Genomic DNA, 20456 nt, shown 5'->3' with positions numbered 1-20456 from the left:
ATTTTTCGGTGAAACGCCCCAAATTCGCCCATCACTATTCAGCATAAATAAGATAAAATGAAATGGATTATAACATCATCTCTTACCTCTAAGATGAAATGGCTACTCCTAAAACCTAGGCCAATTGCAATTGCAAACTGGAGAGCTTTTGAACAAAAAGCTAAATAATTAAAATAAACACACAAAAAAAATCAAAGACCAATTGTAAAGAGTCTCAGAATATAACTCACTAAATCATACTTAAAGTTAATTATAGATGAACAACCCCTTCAAAAGCCCTTAAAAAGGAGGAGGGAAGAAAGAAAGAAAGAAAGAAAGAAAGAAAGAAAGAAAGAAAGAAAGAAAGAAAGAAAGAATTTGGACAATGCATTTCACTAGGGCAAGGATCTGAACTTTTTTTACATAATAAATTACACAATCACATGAGTTATGTGTCTATAATTATTACTGGGACCTGAATCACAAAAGAGCCATTGCTTTATAATAATTGAATTTACTATCCCTAAAGCCTCTCCTTCACTGCTAATCCAGTGTGATAATTATGGGGCAGAAGCTAAAAGGTAAAGAACACTTCAAAGCCTAATAAATGAATGTCTGCTCGCCTGTGCTGGCCTGGGGATGCGCATTCCAGTGGAAATCCCTCCAGCAGTGAATAGAGGGAAAAGGGAGCAGTGCTACAGAAATGTTGCTGCTGAGAAAGTCAAACTAGGTGCATTGTGTAATGTTTGCAAATGTTATTTGCCTGTAAGATTACAACTCCATTTGGCACATCATTAGTTTATAGCTACGGCGTAATGTGGAAATAAGAAATGTGACTCGCAAGACAATTGGGCCACGCCTCACCTTAGGCTTGTATGTACAAACGACTTAGCAACCATTTGATATTGCTTTGTATTGTAAATACAGTATAGTCATGCCCTGTGAGATCCTTTCCTCATATCAAACCCTAGGAACTAACCATTTCCAAGCGCTTTCTCCGTCAAGCATGGTAAGTGTTTTTTGTACTTTTTAATTGCAAAACATTCTTAACAAACCACACAAGTTACTGTGAAATTGGGATTAACAATCGTTTCAGTTACATAGTTAGATCCAACCAATGAAATTTCTTTGATTTCCTGCAATTCTTGCCTCCTTATATCCTTAGCTCAGTCCATTATTACATTTCACTGTGGGTTATAAAATAGGAATATTTAATAAAGAGGGTAGGGCATTGGTACCTGGAGACAATGTTAGTGTAAGCTCTAATGACCGTGACCTTCCTGTTTCAGGCAGTGTTTGTATGTAATCGGAATGTTTCATGGGTACAAATAATTGATAATAATTAGAAAATTATATCTATTAATGTATTTTAGCAGAAGTGCATATCAAACAACTTCCATAGAACATAGGCTCTTGTTTAGATTAAAAAAAAAAAATATATATATATATATATATATATATATATATATATATATATATATATATATATATATATATATATATAAATCTAAACAAATCCAAAAAATCATAGATGCACACTGGGTACGTTTAAGGTTAAAACTTTTATTTTTTTTACATATTTAAAAATAGGTATAAATATATATATTTATATATAGGTATGGGACCAATCCAGAATGTTTGGGGCCTGGGGATTTCCGGATAACAGATCTTTCCAAACCTTAAGTTTACTAGAAAATCATTTAAACATCAAATAAGGCCAATCAGCTGTTTTTTTGCCTCCATTAAGGATTAATTAAATATTAGTTTGGATCAGATCAAGTACAAGGTACTGTTTTATTATTACAGAGAAAAATGAAATCATTTTTAAAAATCAGAATTATTTGGATAAAATGGAGTCTATGGGAAACAGGTTTTCCGTAATTCTGAACCTTCCAGATAACAGGTTTCCAGATAACAGATCCCGTACCTGTATAGTAAATGGCTAATACTTTGACATTATAACATAGCAAGGCCACAGGTAACTTCAGTTTCCTAGCAATGGCTACATTGTAATGCAAGTGCCTAATTAAATTCCTATAAAGAACCTGCATGTTTAGCTGAGATAAACTACAATAACCCTTAGCAATTCTAAAACAACTAGAGGGTTGACATAAGCATCTGGGTGATAGGAAATGAAGGGCTACTTTTACAAACCAGGATGAAACCTAAAGGGTTAATGATTATGCCACTCCTACAACAGTATGCTGCACACACATTTGCCATACAATAATAACCACATACACAATTATTCCTCCCTCTAGATAAAAGTATATCGATATAGACATACACTTTAATAATTAGTGATGGGCGAATTTATTCACCAGGCGCAAATTTGCACGATTCGCTGCCATCAAATACGAAACGGGCACGAAAATTTGCCGGCGTCAAAAAAAAAATAGACGCCGTAGTCAAAAAACGGACGCCGGTGTCAAAAAAACATACGCCAGCGTAAAAAAAACGTTTTGCGAATTTCGCACGAAATTTGCACATTTTTCAGCAATGCAAAACGGCGCAAATTTGCCCATCACTATTAATAATACACGTATGGGATCTATTATCTGGAAACCTGCAAAGGTCTGAAATACAGAAAGGCCATACACTCCATTTTATCCAAATAATCAAGTTTTTTAAAAAATGATTTCCTTTTTTCTTTGTAATAATACATCAGTGCATCAAAATATAATTACGGTAATCCTTATTGGAAGCAAAACCAACCTATTGAGTTTATTCAATCTTTACATGATTTTCTAGTAGACTTAAGGTGAAGATTCAAATTAAGGAAAGATCCCTGATCTGGAAATCCCCAGGTCCCGAGCATTCTGCATAACATATCCCATATCTGTAATGGGTTGTTTGATCTAATTGTTGTACAGTTGGATCCTTTGAAAATTTGGTCAAAAATATTTAGGACCCTGGCAATATATATAGAGTGCATGCACTATGGGGAGATTTATTTACTAAACTCCAAATGCAACAATCATTAATAATTCGTGATTATTTTTTATATAAAATCAGACTTTTAAAAAATCACCAATTTTTCGGAATTTATTAAACCCTGAGGATGGAAAAGTCAGAATCTGAAAATCCGGCATCTCAGACCTGTCGAGGTTGCATATAAGTCAATGGGAGAAGTCCCAATGATTTTTTTGATGTGCGCTGGGTTTCGTGCAATACCCTGAAGTTTTCTGAGTTTTCGGTTGAAAATTTTAAAAAAAACGTGAAATTTGTGAAAATCGGATAAAAAAATCGTGAAAATCTGATTTTTTTTACCGCAAGGCAAATTTTCGGGGAAATGTAATAATAAATAAGCGTAAAAAACCCGAGTGGATTTGAACGGAGTTTGTAGGCAGAAATTATTGAGATAAATTTGGATTTTGATAAATAACCATCTAAGTGATGCAACTATTTTCTAATGGCTAATAAAACATCTAGTTTTTTAATTTAGTTATTTTGGCCATACCAAACTAGTCATTCCACCTTGTTTGGCCAACTACTCACAAATGGTGATCCTGCTGTAGTATCCTACACCCAATGGCTCACCCCATTAGTACAATGTTTCCTACACAGGCGGAGGTAGGAATATCTATAGGACTGGGTCCCCAGGGCAACACCAGAGAACCTGACCCCGGGCCTGCTCTAAAAGTAATTAGATTAATATAGTAATATATATTATAGGTATTATATAGGCCGGAGCTGTAAATAAGAAAGAGTTTATAATTGCTTTGGCTGGGTCCACAAAGACCTGGGGCCACCAGTAATCTGGCTGACTAGTGCAACCATGTCCAACGTTACAGTTCATATTTTCTCTAATAATTTTGCATTTGGATGACATTTAAACAAAAAAGTTTCTTTGCCAGGAACAAAAGGTTACCCAGATTCTTTTTAAATAGTTTGAAGCTGTATATTTAATTCAATTGTTTCCTATTGGCCTATTATAACTTAATTATGTTAACTAAGTAACTAAATGCAGCTTGTCTGACAATGACTTGCAGTACCATTTAGTTCTCAGCTGGGTGGTCCCTTTCATCTCTGTATGTTCAGAGCTCATTTTTGTCCTTCAAAATTGCATGTATTGCATGAGAGTGTCTGTGGTGGGGCCTTTGCATAGGGCCCAGCATTGAAATAAAAGATGTTTTATTAACAGGTAATTGGGTCCTAGGGATGATAACCTGATGGGAAAATAAAAACATTCTCGTAAATGTATACAGACATCCTAATACATCATGTAACCAGCAGGTGTGTATTTAAGGAGGAACCCGTGACATTTTTTATAAAGGTTAAAAAAATTTACCATTTTTTCGGGCACAAGTTAATCCTATGTAGAATTTTGAAACAAGTCAATAATTTAAGCATTAAACAGAAACAAGCAATCATGACGACTCATTAAAAAAGGAAGGTATAACACTCTATCAAGTCACACATTCAGAATAAACCCTTATAATGTCATAACTGTCGCTCTTTTAACAATGTTGTTACGGTTATTTTATATGTTATTTCATATGGCAGACATCCTGGTAAACGCTGGAAGATTCCAGACCTCTGATCAACACTGACCTGCAGCTGTAGATGGAAAACTTTTTTCAGGAGTTTGCTGGATCCCATGGGACATTGGTCAAACCTTATTACTGGTTCGAGCCAAACCAGAATTGCTCCAAATGCCCCTATCATATAAAAACAGGGGAAGAATCTCGTGTCACTTATGGAGAATTTTATGAGGCATTTGGATTTCCCTATGGCCCTACAATGCCCGAGAACAAACAATTAATTTTCTATGAAGTTAAGGATTTTTCTGGAACAAACCTACAGAAAGGTCAAGTGACAAACTGTGTAATATCCAACCTCCATGCAGAATCTATCTTGTTTGAGGACCATGGTTACCTAGATACTCTTCTGTGCCATCATGGTACTGTTGGCTACATAACTCTCTATGCCAACTACACACCTTGCAATGAGTATGACCATTACTGTATTAGCAAAATATACAACTTCTTGCTTAAGCACCAGGACACAAGACTGGATATTTACTTCTCCCAGCTGTACCATGTTGAAGAGAACTCCCCGGCAGCTGATTGGAACAGACAAGCCTTGAGGAGCCTTGCTAGTCTTTGGCCACGCGTGACGATTAATCCGCTAAGTGACGGAATTTGGAAAAATCTTCTTTACAATTTTGCAAAAGGAATTTCATTATCAGCACTTTATCAACCAATCTTGCCTGCCAGGGCATCAGCTGACAGTTCTAATGCTTATGCGATTCATCTTATTACGGGAATCAAACCTTATTTTGTGGACGTTTCACCAGCATCTAAACTGCAAGAACCCAACCACCATCAAGAGTCTATGATTCCAAAAACACATTATAACATGGTTCCAAAACATCTTAGTGGTAATTATCAATATTCTGCATATCCTGTGCCCCAGGGACTAATTGCTCCTTTTCCAGTGCCCAGAATCCAAGTCCCGCAAGTAGCCTCGTCCAAACCTAGGAATGTGGTCAGACATTTGAAAATGCCAGGGCAGGTGGACATGGACGAGGAATTTGATGTAGGTTCATTTATACCAAACGCAAAGAAGATCAATGAAGTTGTAATTACAGAGAAAGTGGTAAAAGATATAGACAAGGAGGGGAAAGGATATAGTAAAAAGAAAAATAAAGACAAATAATGAGACCTGACTTTTGATTGATGAAATATTTAATGTCATTTTATATCAGCTCAAGTACTGCTTCTCTGACACCACTGACAACAGCTGCAGGATTGATGCCTCAGCACGGTTCCGGTGTTAAACTGGAAACATCCAAAAGAAACTGCTTTTGAATTATAATGTTCAATTTTTAGCTGCTCCTGCATAACATCTCATGTGTGCCATCACAGTGTTTATAGTTGTGATTAAACCCACAAAATGTATGCTGGGTGCCCTGAAGGGTGATGGGTTGATGGCAAGATTTGCAGGTTTGCCAAAACTATGCAGGTATGGGACCTGTTATCCAGAATACTCAGGGTTTTTCAGATAAGGGATCTTTCCGTAATTAAGATCTCCATACTTATTTATTAAAGGTCGTATTGTAGTGGTTTTAGAAACCACGACTAAATTCACAAACTCTAAAACCACCACTGTCATTGATTATAAAAAGTCCAAATGAAAAATAGCACCGAACGATCCGAAAAAATACCTCGAAAAGATCTAAAATTTCAAATTTGTCAGACAATTTATAGCGGAAAAAAAATCTATAAAACTTTAACATTCAACTTCTACAGCACCTTGACCTTTACTTGGTCGAGGTTTGGCATGAAAGGCTTTTGTGTTTTTTTTTCAATTGAAAAATCCCGAATTTTTAGAGCTTTTTTTCAGAAAAATTGCAAAACCACAAATTTTTCATGATTTGTGGAAAAAGAATCACAATTAGATTGTTAGTAAATGGGCCTCTAAGTCTACTAAAATATTTTAGACATTAAATAAACCCAATAGGCTTGTTTTGCCTCCTATAAGGATTAATTATATTTTAGTTGGGAGCGTGCTTACCTGTGCATCTGTGTTTATTAAACATTCCTATGTCAATAAGCTGGATGCTAAAACTAATGTTGCCTATCACTAAAATTATGTATTCAGAACCTTTTATCTCAGCTTCATTTAAAGAAAAGCTCTTTGCCCTTTGTAGTTCATACTTCATATGATTTTGGCAGGATTTCGTTTTTTTAATTGAATTTTATATTTAAACTTGCAATAAATAAAACAATTTTTTTGCCTCCGTTTTGTGAATTGTCCTTGGCTACTGGTACAAAGGCCCTCCAAAGGGAAGAAAATGCTCCCAGAGACCAGCAGGTGGCAGACAAGAGACATCTTTTGAAGGCTCTAGAAACCTTTGTTTTTGCTTAGGCAGCCAGAAAATAACACTTTTTAGCTGTAGTTCAGCCCAATGAACTCCTCATTGTTCAGGCCGCATGAGAAACATCAACTGGGGAAGCAGAGCAATGCCCTAAATGATTCCATTTCATTCCCCAGCACTGTAAAAATAAGATAGATTCCAATTCTCCTGGACTGGCAATGATCATTTAGTTGGACTCTGAACCCTGTTCCTACAGCATCTTCTCTTACTGCTTCTTCTTCAGCTTCTTATTCAAAATTCCTGTGAAGTAACAGAGCCAGAGACATCAAATATTCCGGATGGAGCTTCCATTTTGGCGTTTTTGATGTTACCGGATCCATGTAAATTTGTAGCTCATGGAAATTGTTGTCAATGGGAAGCTTTGAGAAAATGCTCAGTCAGGTGGAGGGGAGCAGATCCGCACACGTCTTTGTCACCATTCAGCTCGCTCTCACCTGGGCCGACCCTGCCCTGGGGACTCCACACAGCCATTAAGATGTAATGTTCAAGCTTGTCTTGGTGAGCCTTTTGTGCAGAGGCTGCATGGAAAATGTTATAGTGCTCTTTTGTGGATGGAATGTAGGCATATACAATAAGCAGCAATGTGTCTGAATAAAACTTGAACACCTAATACAGATATGGGATCCATTATCTGGAAACTAGTTATCCAAAAAGCTCAAAATTATGGGAAGGCCATCTCCCATATAATACATTTTAATCAAATAATTTACATTTTAGTAATGATTACCTTTTTCTCTGTAATAATAAAACAGTACCTTGTACTTGATTCCAATTTAGATATAATTAATCTTTATTGGACTCAAAACAACTCTAATGTTTAAATTATTTTAAGTAGATGTAAGTGATGGAGATCCAAATTACAAAAAGATTCTCGATAACAGTTATACCTGTGTAGCGCTATAATAAACGAACTTTATGGAAGTCTGTTTTAGTTACTTTCTGTGTGGATTAACACCACCAATAAAACTCTTTTCTTAGAGGTAAGCCCTCGCAGCAAGGTGGAGGCAGGGTGTAGTGCAACTGTAACTGTGAGCAATGCACAAGAGATTGGGCGCCAGTAGTTTTATTTTGCTTAAACAATAAACTGAGTTCATTAACCAAAACCAGAGTTCACAATGGAGCATGGAACATAGAGTAACACATAGATCAACCAATATAACAAGGTATACTCACTGTAGCAAACATAGAATGACTCTCTGCAAAGTAAAGAGTACACGTAGAGAGCTAGGCAGCTTGTCAGAAGGTATTTCCCCCAATCCAGTCTAACACTTAGGCCTTACTATGGGGTCAGTAATACCCGGGATCTTAATCCCTCTAATATCCTCATCGGAGCTTTGAGCTGCTCAACTACATACCCTATCTATCACTCCTAGAGTGATCTTTTAAAAGGTATAACTATCACTTCCTATACTCAGGCTGAGTTCCACCACCCCTAACTTCTGTGGCCTAACAGAGGAAAGGTTCAGCAGCAATGGCCCTGACCTCATGGTTTGCAAGCCTTTTATATTATGCCACAGTGCCATCTAGCATCCACTGTGAGAACTGCAGGGATTACATAAACACAAGGCCCACCATAAGGACCCACTTATGTGTCAATATCACTAAGGATGTGCCTGTCAACAAAGAGTAAGGGTGTCTAAATTTTCACATCCCTACACCTGTATACATATTTTTCAAATCATAACGTAATCTGCATCTGTGGTTGGTTGGCTGGTTACATGCGTGGTTGTGAACAAGGTTCCTTATTACCTCCCAATGGCTTCTTCTTAGTACTAATTCCATTACTACAATATAAACCAGAAAAAGGGTTGTGGCTTAGCAGCCTAATATGGAGGTAGACACTTCCCATATCTAAGTACAATACTGCAGTGTACAGTCGTCATATTTTAAATTAAGATATTTATTAAATATACAAATCATATGAACCAGAGGCTGAATATTAAACTATTACTTCAATTACTGCAATTATAAGATTAAAGAATCATTAAAATGTAAAGTCCACTGTAAAATCCTTTTTTTTTGGCCCACCAATTCCCATATCTCTGTTTAATACAGATTTGTATGTCAGCTAACAGAACAACCAGACGTGGATTTAATGATAAATAGGAACCACCCAGACATTACTCAGTTCTAACTATTTCTGCACTTATAAGAACAATGCTTTTATACAGGAAATTAGTCACATTTTCCATACTTTAAGGGGCAGATGTATTAAGGTCAAAAATTTAGAATTCATGGGAGTTTGTAAAAACTCCCATAAACTCGAAATTTGAGTAAAGAACAACCAATCGAAATCAAATGCAAATCGAATTCAGACTCGAGTTTTAAAACTCGAATTTCAGCAAGCCAACAAACAACACCAAATTGATCCCAGGATTTTCCCCACAGACTAAAAGAGCGATTCGGCAGGTTTAAAGTGGCGAATAGTCTAATTCGAATTCTTAAAGGGCCAGTACTTGATACATTTTGAAAAACAAATTTGAATTTCAAAATTAGAAATTCTAATTCATAATTTTAAATTGAAGGCAGGTAGTGCATATCCATATTAGGGAGCACGTTGGGGGTTTTTAGGCTATCGCCAAAGAGTGCAGTGAAGAACGTTTGCCAGTTCCCTTATAGGTCTTCAACCGAGCATGATTGGAATTTACTGGCTACAGAAATCTAAACATTTTTTCAGAGGAATTCCAACACCCCCCCCCCAAAGTTTTGGCTCACCTGTTGCTATCAGATCCGAAGGTCTTCTGCGCCGCTCTAGAGATCATTTCCACTTCACACTAAAATGCCTTTCAGACTAGGGCTTAGCTGGGGCAGGTAAAATGAGAAGCCTGTTTGAGTCTGGTTTAGAATGTGATCCCTGTTCACTTGTACAAGCGAGCCTCTGTCTCTCCCCTTGAAGGAAGGTTCATTGTAAGCCAGGGACTCTGATTTCTTACTATGGGAGCTAATGAATGTCTGCTCAGGAATGCTCGGTAATAGGGTGCCTTTATGGGGAACCTTTGTTCATTAATTTTAAATGTAAGCGTCTTTTTTAAACTGGCAAACACTGAAAGCAGCGATTACACACTATGAATATATTTTGTGCGTTACAATGTGACCTAGGGAGTCTTTCAGCGCTGCGGTTATTTAGTTTTGTTAATTCTGTAAATAGTGTGATTGCATGGGCATTCTTGCAGAGCTTTGCTTACTCCTGATATCATGTGTTCAGCTTTATAATCAGTTACCAACTTTGTCATACCTTCTATCGCCAGATATGTATATACCGAACTTGTTTTTTTAGAATGAAATGGGGGAATGTTTCTAAATTTGCATTTTTTTGTTGGCTAGCTGTCAGAAAAATAAGTTACTGAGCAGAGAAGAGTCTTCTGGTGTTTCTTTACTCAGTAATTTAATTTTCTGACAGCTGGGCTGAACAGCAGGTGGCGCTGTTCTTTCAAGTTAAATATATCAGCAGTGCAAAAGCTGCTAATGTTGTTAGAAAAAATGAATGTAGATTACAAAAGTTCCTAGAAGGGGAGTCTAACCAGTTTTACACTGATTTGTTTTCAGGGTATATATCCACTTTAAACAGTGTAATCAATTCTTATTACAATTCATGAATATTTTGAAATATTTTTTCAAAAAAAATAAATAGAAATGTTTTTATTTTGTATACTAAACATAAACATGAATTTACTGCACCACCAGCCTAATCAAACAAATGATTTTTGCTTTCAAAGTTGGCCACAGGGGGTCACTATCTTATAACTTTGTTAAACATCTTTGCCTGACCCTGCACATGCTCAGTGTGGTCTGGGCTGCTTAGGGATAGTCATAAATGATCAAAACAGCACAAGTCAAATAATATCTGCCAGAAGCCGATACAGCAAGACTGATTAATAATCAGAATATGCAGACTGCACTGGGTCCTGTGTTGTAATGTAATCTAATGTGGATTTTATAGTTTTTGTATTTTTTAAAGGACATGTAAACCCCCCCCATAAAAATTTAATAAGTGAACGGGCTCTTTAGATAACTGACACTCTGGTTGTTAAAAGGTTAACAGTAAGGATGTATGATCATTTATGCATAATCCCACTCACTCATGCATAATCCAGCTCACTCATGCATAATCCTGCTCACTCATGCATAATCCCACTCACTCCTACTCACTCATGCATAATCCCTCTCACTCATGCATAATTCCGCACACTCGTGCATAATCCCACTCACACAAGCATAGTCCTGCTCACGCATGCATAATCCCACTCACTCATGCATGATCCTGTTCACTCATGCATAATCCCACTCACTCATATGCATATTCCCACTCATATGCATAATCCCACTCATACATGTATGATTGAGTGGTATGTATGAGTGGGATTATGCATTTGAGTGAGTGGTATTTTGAGTATGAGTGGGATTATGCATATGAGTGAGTGGGATTATGCGTATGAGTGGGGTTATGCAAATAAGTGAGTGGGACTATAAGTATGAGTTGGATTATGCATTTGAGTGAATGGGATGCTGCATTTGAGTGAGGGGGATTATGCATATGAGTGAGTGGGATTATGCATATGATTATGCATATTTATGAGTATGAGTGGGATTATACATACAAGTGAGTGGGATTATGAGTATGAGTGAGATTATGCATATGAGTGAGAGGGATTATGAGTATGAGTTGGATTATGCATTTGAGTGAATGGGATTATGCAATTGAGTGAGTGGGATTATGCATATGTGTGAGTGGGATTGTGAGTATGAGTGGGGTTATGCATAGGAGTGAGTGGGATTATGCATATGATAATGCATACTTATGAGTTTGAGTGGGATTATGCATATATATGAGTGGGATTACATTTATGAGTGGGATTATGCATATGGGTGAGTGGGATTACATGTAGGAGTGAGTAGGTTAACACATACGTGCTAATAGTTACACTACAAAACAAACTTCTGAGCAAGGACATCAGGCGTGGCTGGATGTACAAATATAAATGATGATTAGTGATGGGCAAATTTATTCGCCAGGCGTGAATTTGTGGCGAATTTGCGCAAATTCGCCAACGCATTTTTGCCAAAAAAAGTGCAGCCGTCAAAAACGGACACCGCCGTCAAAAACGAGATGCCGGCGCCGTTTCACTAATTATATTGGAGATAAATAGCATTCCCTACAGCCAGTTCGTGAGATACCGTAGAAATTGTAGTCAAGATGCGGTATATGATGATCAATCCAAGCGATTAGGTGCCAGATTACATGATAGAGGATAGAGGTTGGAAGGCATCTGAGAAAGTCAATAAGAAACCTAGATTAAAAGAAATAAATACAGAGGTTAATAAGAAGGACACAGGAAGTACAGGGATTGAGAAACAAAAGATGTTTTTTGTCACAGAATACAGCAAGGAATATGGACAGATTTGTAATATCATTAGAAAATATTTACTAATACTAAATAGTGATAACAAAATGTCAGAAATTCTGCCCCAAACGGAGGTCAAATTTGTACCCAGGAAAGCCCGACTCTAGGGAAAATACTAGCACCCAGCCAAGTGTCATCGGCTTTACCGAAACAAGCAGGAAGCTGGTTATCAGTGAAAGGCACATATAAATGTGGCGCCAAAACGTGCTAGACATGTCAAGTAATTGCATCTGGTGTGGAATTCAGATCTAATGTGTCGGGTCAATCATTTCAAAGTAGAGGGTTTTACAACTGTAATACTAAAAGCGTAGTGTACCTTTTAGAGTGTGGACACTGTAGTAAACAGTATGTAGGCCGTACAACCCGTATGTTAAAAGAAAGAATAAGGGAGCACATAAGGTCTATCTCAAACAGTGAAGAAAGTACCCCATAGGTAAACATTTCAGTACCTGCTCATCTAATGGCATTAAGGATCTTAAAGTTAAAGTAATTGAACAAGTTAAGGTACCCATTAGAGGGGGTGATACCACTCATAGATTAAACCTTAGAGAAGCATTTTGGATCCTTAAAGGGATACTGTCATCGGAAAAAAACATTTTTTTCAAAATGAATCAGTTAATAGTGCTGCTCCAGCAGAATTCTGCACTGAAATCCATTTCTCAAAAGAGCAAACAGATTTTTTTATATTCAATTTTGAAATCTGACATGGGGCTAGACATTTTGTCAATTTCCCAGCTGCCACAAGTCATGTGACTTGTGCTCTGATAAACTTCAATCACTCTTTACTGCTGTACTGCAAGTTGGAGTGATATCACCCCCTCCCTCCCACCCCCCCCCAGCAGCCAAACAAAAGAACAATGGGAAAGTAACCAGATAACAGCTCCCTAACACAAGATAACAGCTGCCTGGTAGATCTAAAAACAACACTCAATAGTAAAAACCCATGTCCCACTGAGACACATTCAGTTACATTGAGACGGAAAAACAGCAGCCTGCCAGAAAGCATTTCTCTCCTAAAGTGCAGTCACAAGTCACATGACCAGGGGCAGCTGGGAAATTGACAAAATGTCTAGCCCCATGTCAGATTTAAAATTGAATATAAAAAAATCTGTTTGCTCTTTTGAGAAATGGATTTCAGTGCAGAATTCTGCTGGAGCAGCACTATTAACTGATTCATTTTGAAAAAACTTTTTTTTCCATGACAGTATCCCTTTAAATTAGAAACTAGGATTCCAAACGGACTCAACTACAGACACGACATCAGCTATTTATATTAGATAATAACACTTGTTTTACAAATGAATATTTTAATAGCTGTGACGGTTCTCCACATTCCCTCTCCTACCCAGGTTCTTCTACTACTGGATATATCTACCTATACAAAAATCCCATAAATTACATTCTGTGACTTTAAGATGTATTTATAATATACAGATTGTGGGACCTCCTCTCTAGAGAATCAGGCTAACAGTTATGTTAGGCTTTTATTCATTCAATTTAAATTTGTTCATTTTACAAACAGGTTTTAAAATATTTAAATAAAGGTGTTATTTTAATAAAAGCCCACTAGGGGTCATTAGCTCTTTCTGTATAAAACTACAGCTGTTTCAGATGGACATTTAGCCTATGATTAAGGGATAAAATCCCGAAACGCGTTAGGCGGTATTTTCCCAATAAATCTATACAGAAGTGCCGTCTGTCTGCGGAGTTTTTGTTATATTGGAGATAGGTTTCTTTTTCATTAAAGAAAGTAAAAATGGGATTTTATTTTTTGCCTTTCCTTGTCCTTTAAATGTGTCAGTAAATGATACCCCGTGAGGCTTCTGGTATTTGTGATCTCTACTCATCAGTGCGAGGCTTCTGTGCCTCCTCCTCATTGCATTAGAATGAAGTCAAATATGAAGTATATATGAATTGCTTACAAGACCAATATTGATATTCCTATATTTAAAAAAAATCAGCTATTACATAGCACAAAAGTACACCCATATTGTTGAGAATGATCTACAATTTTTTACATGGAAAAATTTATTTTGGTAGCAACACTAATCTACCTAACAGGGGAAATCTTGAAGATCACTCATACTGCTCGTGGAGTAGATTCTGATGGATCACTTATGCTGGATACAGTGGTGAAGGGACATCTTCTACAATTACAGACTTCAGCTGATATTCATTTAAAAGCCAGGCATCAGCATTGCCCATAATTTTCCATTCTTGATAGTAATGAGGTTGTTACATGCAATATGCAATATTACATTAGCGAATGGAATTAAAGAGAACTAAACCCTAAAATTTATATGGCTAGAATGTCATATTTTATATAATAAACTTATTGCACCAGCCGAAAGTGTCAGCTTGTCAATAGCAGCAATGATCCAGGACTTCAAACTTGTCACAGGGGGTCACCATCTTGGAAAGTGTCTGTGACACTCACATGCTCAGTGGGCTCTGAGCAGCTATTGAGTAATTAGCAGCTGTAGTAATTATCTGTATTATTAGCTAATCAGCCTTATATTGTAACATTTATATTCTATGTGTACTGTATACTGCGAGTCAGTCCTTAAGCTCAGTAAGTGACAGCAGCACAGAGCACGTTCAGTGAATCAGCAGAAAAGGAAATGTGAAGCTACTGGGGCATCTTTGGAGACACAGATCTTCCCTGCTAAAGGGCTGTGGTTACCTTGGACTGGTACAGAAGCCCAAAACATAATGTACAACATTTTTAGCTACTTCTTTAGTTAAGCTTTAGTTCTCCTTTAATGTATGTTGCACTAAATTATCTTATTAAGAATCTTGCTGGAAATGACTGTCCTTATTAAATAAATCACAAAATATGATGATTCACTGTCATTATGTGATACATACATATTCTGCAATGACTAATATTAAACTATTCAATTAAAAAAAACATGTGTGCGGAGGATAATATTATAAATCATGCTGCCACAGTTATGATGTTCTTTTGGCATTCCTGTTTTAGGATTACACTGAAAATTATGGGCAAACAGGTCCTGGACAGGTCCATGCCTACTCCACAAGAATGTTTCAGTACAAGAATTAAACGTTTCGTGTACGTTATCACTGACGAAGGGGGAAACAGGCTCCTGAAACATTTTATTTATTATTTATTTTATTTTATACTCCGCACAATAAAACTTGTTGGAGGTACGTTTGGTAGACCGCAGCAAACCTTGGAGCACGTTTTCTCTTTTATTTCTGTTGGTCCTATAGAAACACGTTGTCCACCAAACTACATTTGAGATACAATTTCTGGGTAAGACTTTTTCTATACTAAAACCATGTGAGAATATAAGATGTTGATTTTCCATCAAGCTACTTCAACAATAGAAACACGTGCCCACATATTGATTGGCTAAGTTGTTCTCATGCAGTGCCATCAGTAGAAAGGCACTAAGCTAACAGATCCCTTTCTTGTTTAATGAAAAGTACATTTCAATGCAGAAGCTCAACGCCATTTTCTTAATTATTGATACTTTTATCTTTGGTGGCTTTTAGGTACTGTCTAAAGTACTGTGCACCAAACAACCTGGAGTGTCCACTGAGCCCTTATGCTTTGCAATACAAGCTGGTCTCACTTCCGTTTGGAATCAATCAAGATTTGATCCGCTTGGTTGTCTACACGGAGGATGGGATTTTACATCCTAGAACAACCTTTTTTTAATAATAGATGATTATGCCTCCCTGCCCTTTTCAATTACGGAGGAGAAAATGAAGGGTGTTGTCTTCACCAATCAGCCCCTTCAGAAGCCAGAGACATACAGAATGAAAGTGAAAGTCTTATCTTACAGCATCGACAGGACCATTGAATACCAGACTGCTTTCATTGTTTATATTGCTGTATCTCCATATCCATTATAAGGCATTATGTGTGAACTCCATGTTGTACTCTCCATTTTCCTCTCACTTAATACTTGAACGATTCCACAGTTTTTGTAATTACCACAATGAAAACGATGAAGAACGATGGCATTAAAGAAATAAAATGTAAGAGTCACAGCTGTATTTGCTTAATCTATCATTAGAGTCTGTTAAAATGGGTATCTTTGAAAGTAAAAAGTCACTAAGTGTAAATTTCGGTTTCGGTTTTAGATCCATGTAAAGATGATGTTGAATAAAATGCTTATTTATTTTATAAATTCTTTTATTTTAATGGACTTCTTAATCTAGTAATATTATAAATGTTGTATTGGCCATTCATTAAGTGACTAACCCTAACCCTATGTAGTTTTCCTACTGTGTAGGACAGTTATAGTATTTTTGTTATTTCTTGAGCTGGGTAAACAGCGACACTGAACCCTACTCTAGGGGGCAGATTCACTAAGGGTCGAATTTCGAAGTAAAAAATACTTCGAAATTCGACCCTCGAATTGAAATCCTTCGACTTCGAAGTCGAAGGATTTAGCGCTAATCCTGGAATCGAACGATTCGAAGGATTTTAATCCAACGATCGAACGAAAATCCTTCGATCAAAAAAAGGTTAGCAAGCCTATGGGGACCTTCCCCATAGGCTAACATTGACTTCGGTAGCTTTTAGCTGCCGAAGTAGGGGGTCGAAGTTTTTTTTAAAGGGCAAGTACTTCGACTATCGAATGGTCGAATAGTCGAACGATTTTTACTTCGAATCGTTCGATTTCGTTCGATTTCGAACGAATTCGAACGAATTTAACCAATTCGATGGTCGAAGTACCCAAAAAATACTTTGAAATTCGAAGTATTTTTCATTCGAATCCTTCACTCAAGCTTAGTGAATCTGCCCCAAGGTGTGGTCCTTGCAAATTAGTTAATTAGATTCCCAGTGTACAGGTAATCGCCGCACATAAAGGACTCCAGCTAACAAAAACACAACCAAGGGTCAGGGTGTTGCATACTAAAGTATGCATTAAAGTTAGTGGGAGTGGGAAATTACATTGGAGTTAAGAGGGGTCATTTACATCCATAAGTGCAGTGAGCAAAGTGCAATTTTGCTGCGCAATTATGTCCAATTTGCCGGCATTAATTCAGATGTGCATGTATTTTGACAAAAATCTGATGCTATTGCTCTGAAGTCCTTAAAGTATTATTTCTGGTGTTCAGTGTGAGTGATGCATGTGCCGGATTCTTTAGGCACAAGTGTGCAGCACTGATTGATGCTAGGCATTAAAATACCCTGGATCTGTGCCCTGCTCAGAAGGTGGTGGTGGCTCTAGGGTTCTCCTTTGTCAATAGGTGCGGCAGAACAGGAGACAGGAAGGACTGAGCAGTAACAAGCACAACTCTATGGAAGTACAACACATTTTGATGAAAGTACCTTTAGTTAAAGTGGTTTAACACATAATGGACTGCAGGGAAATCCCAGGGAGCACAACTGCACTGTCTGATGTGAATAAGCCCTAAGGTGTGTTTGGCTCTGCAATAGCATATACATTCCCCTACCTTGTTAGAGAAGCTAGAACTGTACCATTCTGCCATTTCCTTCCCAAAATGGCACCTGTATGGCTCCTTAAATTGATAGGGGAAGGCTCCAGCTGCATTGGTTGGTAGCAAAGAGCACATAATAATGATCTCTGCTAGGTTTTTTGGATTTTTTATTATCTAATGCAAGGTTAAGAGCACAGCCAGACCCCTGACAAAAATATTTTTTAAATGATTAAAGGGAGCACTATTTTGCCACTTGCTCTTGTATCAGTAAATTAACTTGTATACTGTATCTTCTTGTATTTCTTCATCGTTTTCAATATAAAAATAAGTAGTATCAGCTTCAATACTACCTTAGTCAGGAATATCTGGTGTAAGTACAATCAATGGCCACAGTCCATTCTCACATTGAATAAATGCCTTTATTTGATACATATGGCAGAACCTGGATAACAGCTAGCAGACAAAGGCAGACCAAAATACTAACTCTACAAGAATTAATTGATAGGCTTGGGATCTGGCCATGACTTTCATAACATAGGTTGGTGCTACGATACAAGTGCACTTCTTAAGCCTCACTATGCTGTTTGTTTAGCCATGCCTTATTGGTTTATTGGTCTTTGTGTAACTTGAAATTTCCCATACGCTGCATAAACTTGGGCCAAAGATTCACTTGCCTACACATGAAAACAAATAGTAATAGAAAAAGTAATGGAAATAAAAAGTGTCCACCATGACTGCACCTCAGCCTCAAAGTATAAGAAACACTACTCTGTGTCTGTGACAGATTGGTATTTAAAACACTGCAGTTGGTCATTTATAGCTTTCTAGTTTTTTTTCTTTAAACTGCTTACTGGTTACTAGACCAATGAAAGAAAGATGAGTTGAAAGGAAACATGAGGGCAGATTTATGAAAGATTGTTATGGATCAATCAATTTTGATCTGTGATTTTAGGTACATCACAAACCTGATCAAATGAGACTGATGCAGAAGGAATTTGATCTAATTTGATTAATTAAATACCCTTGTTCAACGTGATTCACAGCTTCAATTAATTTGTCCTTGGCACTTTCTGTGAAATTAAGAAATCTCAACTTTCTTTCTAAACTATGTAATGGCAAATTAATTCCTACGACTCGAAGATTAACTGTGCAGTTTCCTTTAAAATAGAAGCACATTGGGCAAGTTATTTACTAAAGGGAAACTAATTACTGCCCGGCCCATTAGTAATGAGAGAATGTCTCACGTCTGTAAAATATGATTTCTTGTTTAAAGGAGTCTGGAAGTTCATTGCCTTTTCTAAATAGTCCAAGACAAGGTATTGCACAACAGTCGGTGTCTCATTTATAGGTATAATCATTCCCATGCACTATTATAGGAAGGATGTAGATGCAGATACAGAACTATCAAATAGATTATCTCTTGTCCCATGTAGGCAGAGAATAAATAATATTTCACATAATCTACTCAACAGTACTTAGAGGAAGAATTATTTTATTGAGTATGCCTTTTTCAAGGTTCTGTTTCTACTGTGTTTTAGGGTAGGACTACACTGGCATTTTACATTAACTTGCATTTGGACAAGAGGGAACAGGGTGTGTCCACAGTACCTTGGGGAGCAGGCCTGGGTCCGCGGGGGCTCATGAAGGCCGTGGGCTGGAGTTTTATCCCTGTGCCCACTAGACACAGGAGGATGACATTACAACAACAATATGATAATAGACCCACATTCAAACAGTAGTTGTGTTTCGTATACTTGTAGTAGAGTGGCATCCCCCTCTAATAATCCAAAAAGGGCATATGCAGTAAATCAGGCACTTCAAATAAGTCACTCAGGAATCAGATTCAGCCATAACGCTCACTAACAAAGGTGGCACAATGTGCAAAGTGCTTTATCTGTTTTGTAGCCACAATACAGTATTATTCCCCCCCCTGAATTAAAAGGGTGGTTCACCTTTAAGTTAACTTATGGTATGTTATAGAATGGCCAATTCTAAGCAACCTTTCAATTGGCCCTTACTATTTCTTTTTTATAGTTTTTGAATTATCTGCCTCCTTCTTCTGACTCTTTGCTGCTCTCAAATGGGGGTTCACTGAGCCCCATCTAAAAACAAATGCTCTGTAAGGCTACAAATGTATTGTTATTGCCACTTTTTCTTACCCATCTTTCTATTCAGGCCCTCTCCTATTCATATTCCAGTCTCTTTTCCAAATTAATGCATGGTTGCTATGGTAATTTGAACCCTAGCAAGCAGATTGCTAAAACTGCAAAATGTCGAGTTGCTGAATAAAAAGCTACAAATAATAAAAAATGAAAACCAACTGCAAATTGTCTCAGAATATCACTCTCTACATCATACTAAAAATTAATTAAAAGGTGAACAACCTCTTTAATTCTTGGGGGGGGGGGTTATTTATCAAAGGTCAAATTTTAGAGTTATGTGAATTTTTTTTAACTCTAATAAACTCAAATGTACTCACAACTCGATGGGAGGTTATTTATGAAAAAACTTGAACGTCTAACATTCGATTGAATAGGAACAATCCAAAAATTCAAATCTAATTCAAATTGAGTTTTCCTCCAAAAAAAAACTTGAATGTTAGAAACGCTATTAAAATCTTCAAATGGTTCAACTGACCTCTGCTCAGGTTTTATGTGGCAAAGTATCGAATTAGAACTGTTTCCAGGGTCAAGGAGTGATAAATCTCACATTCAAATTCAAGTTCAATTTGGTGGTTTTTAATTCGAAATAGTGAGTTTTGACAAAAAAAA

General features: G+C 37.0%; 1 protein-coding gene across 1 annotated transcript; it reads left to right on the top strand.

Moving 5' to 3' along the window:
• Positions 1-307: 307 nt before the first annotated feature.
• On the top strand, positions 308-7532 carry apobec4.S (apolipoprotein B mRNA editing enzyme, catalytic polypeptide-like 4 (putative) S homeolog). The gene is made up of 2 exons (XM_041561619.1): positions 308-988; positions 4486-7532. Exon 2 carries the CDS (start codon positions 4546-4548, stop codon positions 5638-5640), a length of 1095 nt encoding a protein of 364 aa, XP_041417553.1. The 5' UTR covers positions 308-988; positions 4486-4545; the 3' UTR covers positions 5641-7532.
• Positions 7533-20456: the final 12924 nt, after the last annotated feature.

Source organism: Xenopus laevis, chromosome 4S (genome assembly GCF_017654675.1).
Source record: "Xenopus laevis strain J_2021 chromosome 4S, Xenopus_laevis_v10.1, whole genome shotgun sequence".
NCBI lineage: Eukaryota > Metazoa > Chordata > Amphibia > Anura > Pipidae > Xenopus > Xenopus laevis.
The sequence above is the reverse complement of the archived record's forward strand: the minus strand, read 5'-3'. Positions and strand labels throughout refer to the sequence as shown.

Excerpts from the sequence above, each read along its gene's own strand:
- apobec4.S (XM_041561619.1), top strand. The coding sequence starts at position 4,546 with ATGGAAAACTTTTTTCAGGAGTTTGCTGGATCCCATGGGACATTGGTC.